This window comes from Lissotriton helveticus, chromosome 2_1 (genome assembly GCF_964261635.1).
Source record: "Lissotriton helveticus chromosome 2_1, aLisHel1.1, whole genome shotgun sequence".
Taxonomy (NCBI): Eukaryota; Metazoa; Chordata; class Amphibia; order Caudata; family Salamandridae; genus Lissotriton; species Lissotriton helveticus.
Genome location: NC_136059.1, coordinates 1,111,970,835 through 1,111,978,696, shown reverse-complemented (window position 1 = coordinate 1,111,978,696; position 7,862 = coordinate 1,111,970,835). Strand labels below are relative to the sequence as shown.

At 46.3% G+C, this 7,862-nt stretch overlaps 1 protein-coding gene across 1 annotated transcript in view; it reads right to left on the bottom strand.

Moving 5' to 3' along the window:
* Positions 1-1,349: 1,349 nt before the first annotated feature.
* LOC144819620 (alcohol dehydrogenase 1-like) overlaps positions 1,350-7,862 on the bottom strand; it is a 177,192-nt gene continuing 170,679 nt past the window's right edge. Inside the window, exon 9 of the mRNA XM_078677439.1 lies at positions 1,350-1,838. Coding sequence (XP_078533565.1) covers positions 1,814-1,838 — 25 coding nt within the window. The 3' untranslated portion in view covers positions 1,350-1,813. The remainder of the gene's footprint in view (positions 1,839-7,862) is intronic.

Sequence of the window (7,862 nt, the reverse complement as noted above, 5' to 3'; positions counted from 1 at the left end):
GGAGAGAGTTCCAAATCTGAGGAGCCCGCACAGAGAAGCGTGTGCCACCTGTGCGGGATTTACGGAAGCGGGGGACGTGAAGAAGAGAAAGGGATGAGGACCGAAGAGTGCGGGTGGGAGCGTGAGAAGAAATCAGAGAGTTAATGAAGTGAGGAGCAGAACGGGCATGAGCCCGAAAGGCCAAGCAGGCGAGTTTGAAGTGGGACCTGAAATGAACGGGGAGCCAGTGGAGGGTTTTAAGGGCAGGGGTGATGTGGGAGAACTTAGGAAGACGAAGGACCAGACGGGCCGCCTGGCTCTGGATGGCCTGGAGACGGCGAGTCTCGTAGGCTGGGATGCCGACATACAGGCCATTGCCATAATCCAGGCGGGAAGTGATGAGGGCAGTGATGATGAGTTTGAGGGCATCAACAGAAAAAAACCGGGAGATTTTGCGAATGAGGCGGAGGGAAAGAAAACAAGAGGATACAACAGAACTGATGTGTGCGTGCATGGAAAGATCATTGCTGATCTTGATGCCCAAGGTCCGAACAGCGGAAACAGGAGAAGGAGGGGAACCAAAGGAAAGGGGCCAGTGAGCTGAAGACCAGGGATTAGAAGGACCACCCGTGAGAACAAGCTCAGTCTTGTCAGGGTTGAGCTTCAGATGGTTGAAGCTCATCCACTGAGAAATAAAGACAAGGGTAGAGCTGAGCTTAGAAAGGGAGTGAGGGGGGGAAGAAAGGTCAAAGACGAGCTGGAGGTCGTCCGCGTAATTGTACACCGAGACCCCCAGCTCAAGAAGCGAGGAAATGAGAGGGCGGATGTAAAGATTAAAAAGAAGAGGAGACAAAGAAGAACCTTGAGGTACACCACAAGTGACGGGAAGGGAGGGCGCCGAAAAGTGAGAAAGATGAACAGCCTGTGACCGTCCCTGAAGGAAGGAGGAGATCCAGGAGAGGGCAGAGCCCTGTATGCCCGCTGCGCTGACACGGTCAAGAAGGATGGCATGATCGACCGTGTCAAACGCAGCAGACAGATCCAGCAGGACTAAGGCCTGGGGAAGATTACTGTCGGCCTTGCCCTTCAATTCATCCAGGACCGCCAGGACCACGGCCTCGGTTGAGTGGCCGGGTCGAAAGCCAGCCTGGTGAGATGTAGTTTGCGTTCTCCTGTGCGGTGCACCACCCCATTCAGCAGCTGGTTGTAGGCAGTGTACCAAAAGGCGAAAGTGCCATCGGTTCCAGCATTTGAAACTTCTATTGTGGTGGACCTGCCAGCAACAACAATTGTGTAAGATGGGTTGTCCAATGTAGAGTGACCAGTTGGATGTGATTTACCCAAGCGGAAAAAAATTCTGGACCATCATGGAAAGTTTTGCGTTGCTGCACATTAAACATTTTAGCTCAAAAGATTTTATTTTTAAGCAATCATGCATAAGAGCAATAAGGTATGAACATAAAGACGAGAGAGATTGAAAGGGGCGTCCTACCAATTAGCAAAGGTCTCCCACGTGCTGAAAACAAGTCCCAGCTGGTCAGAGGCATTTTTAGTTCCTTCCTGGAAATGTAACCCCATTATGTGGGTCTATCTCCAGGTTCGACATATGTGATGATACTTTAAATATATTGGCATTGCAAATGGATATTTTGGAAACCATTGGTAATGTGTCCATAGGTGGTGTATGAACTGCATCTTTAAGTAATATTTCTTGCATTCAATATAGACTTTTCTGAGGCATCATGGGTTGCATGTCTGCAGAGCCCAACACAAAATTATGCATCCTGGGAAAAAAGGTTGATTCTGATTCTTGATGCTCGTCATTTTCCCGATTTCAGATCATCAACACGGTTCTAATGCTGAAAGAATAAAACATGAAAATGGATTTAAATATATATCACCCATGCAATTATTTTCAATATAATGTTAGACAATGTTTGGCTTTGAGAAAGGAGAGCTATGCTTGCAAATAAAAGCTGCCAGCTAACAGTCACCATCCTTCAGAGCCTTTCTTGATGTTAAAGGGCTCATATAAAAAACACAAACATTGGCAAAGCCAATAGGTCTGGCTTTAATGTGCTCACAGATGCAAAGAACATTTACGCTCATTAAAGCCAGACACATTGGGCCTTTCAGTGGAACCAGTTCAATTCCAGATTACCAAATAGGCAAAGTAGGCAGCGGCCTACGGGTCACACTTCTGCTAGGGGCTGTGCGAAAACAGATCATAATAATATTGATTTGATCTTGAAAGAAAATTACAATCAATCTTTCTTTAATTGTTTCCAATTAATTTTTGTTTAATAACAATAATAATTGTTAATGTTTAGTTTTGTGTAATAAAATTGGTTTATTACAATTGTTGGTTGGTACAATTAATAAGCATTTACAATCCAATAGGTTTCGCATTTGCGAGAGTTTGAGCTATTGGCATTGTAAATGACAATGCTTTTTATTTATGTGTTTTGAAAACCTGCATGCACTGTGTAAACACACACTTTGTACTTATCGTCCTTACTTACGAGAAGAAAGGCTGGCAGTAACTGCACCTCTTTTACTGCCAGTCTTGCTTCTCGTAAGCAAAGACTATAAGTACTAAGTACACGTTCAAGCACCGTATGCAGGTTTTCAAAAAACATAAATAAAAGGCATTGTAATTTACAATGCCAATAGCTCAAACTCTCGCAAATGCAAGACCTATTGCATTGCAAATGCTTGTATTTATGTGCTTACGAAACAAGTCCTGGATATTTGTATTTTTTATTGATGTGTTGACTTATTGTGCATACATTTATTAATCATGGTTATATAGTGCACCAACCAGAGCTCTGGCCCTTTTTAAGTTTCGCCTGTCGAAAGCTGTACACCGCGCAGCTTTTCGGCGCAGGCAAAATCTTATGTTAACAGTATGTGGCTTGGTCACCGCCCCTCTGTTCCATTGGCTAGCTCCATAAATGGAGGCTAGCCATTGGAACAGAGATCTTTCCGTCAATTGCGGAGCAGATTCGGGGGCGTTCCCGAGAATTTTAGGCTTTCTGCTCACGTCATGCGGCGGTGGGCGGATCTTTTTTTTTTTCTCGTCCTGTTTTGGTCAGTTTCAAAGTGTCCTTTGCAGGAGTGGGCTGCGAGATTGAAGTTGCCAGGATGCGGTGGGCTGCGCGATTTCTTTCCTTGCAGGTAAGCGGCATTTTTAAATATTTTTTTTATCCAGTTTTCGCCCCCCCTCCCGCTGTCCATGTGCCCGTTCCCGCCCCCCCTCCCGCTGTCCGTGTGCCCGTTAACCCGCCCCCACCCGCTGTCCGTGTGCCCGTGCTTCTTGTTAAACAGTACTTGTTCCAACTTTGGTATCTGAAACGTAACCCTTGACAGCCACTACCTTCCTCCATTTTTTTCTAATACCTTGCTTATTTCAAGAGAATGAGCGGCACGTATTAGGTTGCTAACTTACGTAGGTTCAATTTCAGGAGTGCTAAACAGAGGTACAATGTATCACGTGGCTCTCTCCCACTTGAAATGAAGGAGGGAGAATCATGGCGGCTGCTAAGTGTTAAAAGTTGGAAAAACTGGAAGTCAATGTAAACACTGGATGACTCGGATTTTGTATGATGTCCCATCAATACTCAAGGGAACATGCAGTCCGTGTGCCCGTTCCCGCCCCCCCTCCCGCTGACCGTGTGCCGTTCCCGCCCCCCCTCTCCCCTCCCGCTGACCGTGTGCCGTTCCTGCCCCCCCTCTCCCCTCCCACTGACCGTGTGCCATTCCCGCCCCCCTTCCCGCTGACCGTGTGCCGTTCCCGCCCCCCCTCCCGCTGACTGTGTGCCGTTCCCACCCCCCCTCCCGCTGACCGTGTGCCCCTTCCCGCCCCCCCTCCCACTTGTAAATGCTTGTTTTTTAATTGGAACCTAATCAGCGTCATCACCACGAAGGACATTTCTGCTGGTGGTTTCCTAGTGCAACACATTCCAAAATATCTGTCTGCAACATGCGGGCCAACAGAGGGGACTGGTGCCTGTATTATGCGATCAGACGGAACCTTTCTCAGGTCTCGAGGCTGATGCCTCGACCCCCTTCTTTGTAGGGGCCCCGCCCGGCGCTTTCAGCTGCACTTTAGAAACTATGGCGAGCGGGCAGTGTCCATTAACTATATGAGCACCTTATTGCCGGAACACTTGGAGGGCAGCGTGGCATCTGTCAACGCGGACATCTGTGTTTTCACTGGGGAAGAGCAGCAAACACCAGATCTAAAAGTAGACGTTTTAACTGGACACGTTGTGCAAGTGTAGGGGGCACATTCTGCCAGGGGGGTAACAGCTGCCTGGAAGCGTCTGCCTACTGCAACCGGGCTTCTCAAACACTCGTATTTACACAGGATAGGTGCAGCCTGCAACTTCCTGACAAGTAGGTTTGCAAAACACCTCATTACAGGGGATGTTCGACACAAAACATTCTTTTTAGGCATTGGATGGTCCACAATAGAAAATCCCAGCATGATTTTTTTTTTTTGTCGTCCAGGTTTGTTTTGGTCATTCCGCGGCCGACCGCCGCCGGAATAAGTCCAGGTGAGTGCTTTGTTTAATTTTCTTGCCTTCCTGCCCCCCCTCCCGCTGTCCGTTCCCGCCCCCCCTCCCGCTGTGTCTCCGGCCCCTTGTTATGTCTTTGTATTGTTGGATTTGTAGTCCTCGTTTTACCACGGAAGAAAAAAAACCTTCAAATCCCAGATTGCAGAAGCAAGACCGTGGAGTGGATGACGTACTCGCGCATGGAAGTGGGGAACTCGGGAGCTGTGAATCCGCTGGGTTGACTGGGGACTCCGGGAAAGCAGGGGCTTTGATACATTAGTGAGATCCTCGGGGGTGAGTCGGAGCTCTGATGGATTTGTCGGTGTAAATAAGATACTTTTATTGCAAACCAGGCCATATAGCACCAGCCCCTACCGCTCTCCTTGCATCATTCAGATATAACCACTTAGATGAGGAGGCGGGTTCCGGGAGTGGGAGGCGGAAGCTGCTAAGTGACGCCCTCCCTGAACATTTTCCAACATTAATTAGCATGGTGAAGTTGTAAACTCCGCACATATAATTTAAAGACAAACCTACCAGTCCCATAATGCAGTTCGGTTGGCTAGCACGCCGTGGCTGACTGAAGATGCGCACTCGGATCGCGCCGGCACTTGACAGCCAGGCACAAAGAGGCGCGTGATTGACAATGGGCGGCGAGACGAGCGTGACTGAGGGCAGACGCCAACTGAAATGTCCAACCCTTAAAAAGGAAAGATTTAATGACGGTATTTTTTGTGGAACTGGTGGCGAGCTTCCTGTTTCAAGATGAGTGAGTGGACCATGTCCAAAAAGACTGACACTCCAGTAGGGTAGTGTAGTGCTTTCAGCAAGCGTCGCCTTAACCCCTTGCATGCTGATGACGGCATCCAGCCGTCATGCACTACAGTGCTCGTGTGCTGATGACGGCTGAGGGCCGTCATGACCGCACCCGCGCTGAAATCTTCAGCACAGGAGCAGAATCGCGGCAGCATGGAAGGGGTTAATGTGCCACCCCAGCACGGTTTCACCCCCTCAGCTGTCAATTGGCCGTCTGTCACGTGACACCTGCAGACCGGACTCTGAATTTCTTCAGTGAAATCCAGTAGGGTACAATAGGTCTTACATTTGCAAGAGATTAAGCTGTTGGCAATGTAAATGACAATGCCATTTATTTATCTGTTTTCAAAACCAACACATAAATAAAAATGTTCTCATTTACAATGCCAATAGCTCTAACTTTTGCAAAGGCGAAACCGTTGTATTGTAAATGCTTGTTTTTTTAGCTCTTGAGGGCACAAGCCAAGACAGGATAATAATACATTTCAGAGAAAACTTTTTTTCAGTTAAAGATTGATGAGCGACATAGAGGTGAAAGTAGCTACAACACTAATGACACTGTTTGCTAATTTTTTGAATAGAAAAGAAATGGAGCAAACAAGCTTTCTCTACTATTGCGAAACAGAAAATATGGAAATTTGCAAAGAGATGTTCAACCCAATTTGCTTTCATTTTTCACAGGTAACTTTTCTTTGTAATTAAGATTGAACAAACAAATAAAGACAAAGTCTTCATTTTATCAAAGACACAGAGGTTTTTTTGTAAGCGTTTAGGAGCAAGACTAAAGGTGGATTTTTCAGTATGCCATGGACAGGTGAGCCTTTCAGGACAACATGCCAGTTCACTAATGATGTGAAAACAGACAAAGATGTAGTGCATAACTACACAGGCATGCATAATACACGAAGGCTGGTGTGGTGACGCCAGGCCGTGCGTTTCAAGAGCAGGAGGGAGGAGGAGCCAGCTGCAGCCAAAATAGACCTTGGTCTTTGAATGCACAGCAAATGTGGCAAGATAAGAACAAGATTAACAGCCCTGTTTACTATAAAGCTCAGTGAACCTCGAGCACTGGTCTCCAATGGTCCAGGTTAAAGAAAGAAATAGTACTCCCAAGCTCTGAGTAACAACACATGTACAGGGCAGTCCTTCAAAATGGGCGGAACTTTTAAAGTCCATATCCTGAATACAGCATGTCTCGCAGAGACAGTGCATGCGCTGCCTAGGTGAGACCTTAAACGTATTCAGAGATAGTTTGCAAGGGGGCCCGCAAAATTTCATCTGCCTAGGGGCCTCCGATGGGTTTAATCCAGCACTGTACCAGTTGGTACTGATGTTTCACTGATCCTTCCTGTCACTGTCAGCATCATTCCAGTAGATGATCACATAGCCCTGTGCAAAAGTCAGAGCATGATCACTGGAAAATGTGCTTTGAAATGCTCATTAAACGGACCTCTACATTATGAAGATATAGCATGCGTGTCTAAAGTGCTAAGATATTGTAATATAATGAGAAACGGTAGCTTTAAAAAACTTTCATGGACTTTTGAAAATGTGGAGCTCCACGAAAAACGGAATGTTGTTTCAGAAGTCATTATAGGGATGTATATGATTTGCATAAGAATTTCTGAGAAAAGGTTATTTTACAAAAGCTAAGGCTGAATTTTTGGGGGATACAAGCATTATTTCTACATAGATAAACGCTGTTAAGGACAGAGACTGTGAAGTTTGTTAATAGTCAAAAAAATTGCACACTATGCAGATTTTTTTATTAAAGGATAATAAGTGAATTGCATATTTAATTGCAAGAGAACACATAGTCTGCAGTTTAGTTTGACCTATTTGTGAAGGTATACACGGGACACAGCGGGGTGCAGATTATTGCAACGCGGCTCCAGGGAATAAAGTAACACCCCAACATTGGGGTGTATATTAAGATTGTATATGTATATATACTTTTAGTAATGTTATGTTATTCTTATTTGTACGGCGTGCATGTCACCCATGAGCGTATACTGGCACCTATGACAGGAGTGCAGCCCAGTCTGGGGCCCATTACTTGAGCCAGACTTCCCGTTTTTTTAGGAACTATACGATGAAGCTGTCAGCTCTCATTTGGAACTGGAGATTGGCCTAAACTTTGGGGGCTAGGTAGGAGAAGGCATGGCTCCTGGGTCTGGCGCAGCAGATGCGGGGCGAGAAGGAGTTTGGTTGAATGCAGATATCTAGTAGGTGTCTGGAGCTGGATGCAGCTGTTGAGGTAAGCAGGACCTTGGTAGTGTAGTGCTAAGTATGTGTTTGTGAGAAGCTTGAATAGCGCAGGTTTTTGGATATGAAGCCAGGGGAGCTCCTTGAGGTGTTTGGATATATTAGTGCAGTCTGGTGGTTTGAGAGTAAGTACAACAATACTATACAATATTGTCCTGCACCACAAGCTGCCTTGGAGGCGTGTACACACAGTGAACCAGAGGGTGAAAATTCTGGAGTGTATCAGCGAAAGGAATGTTGTGA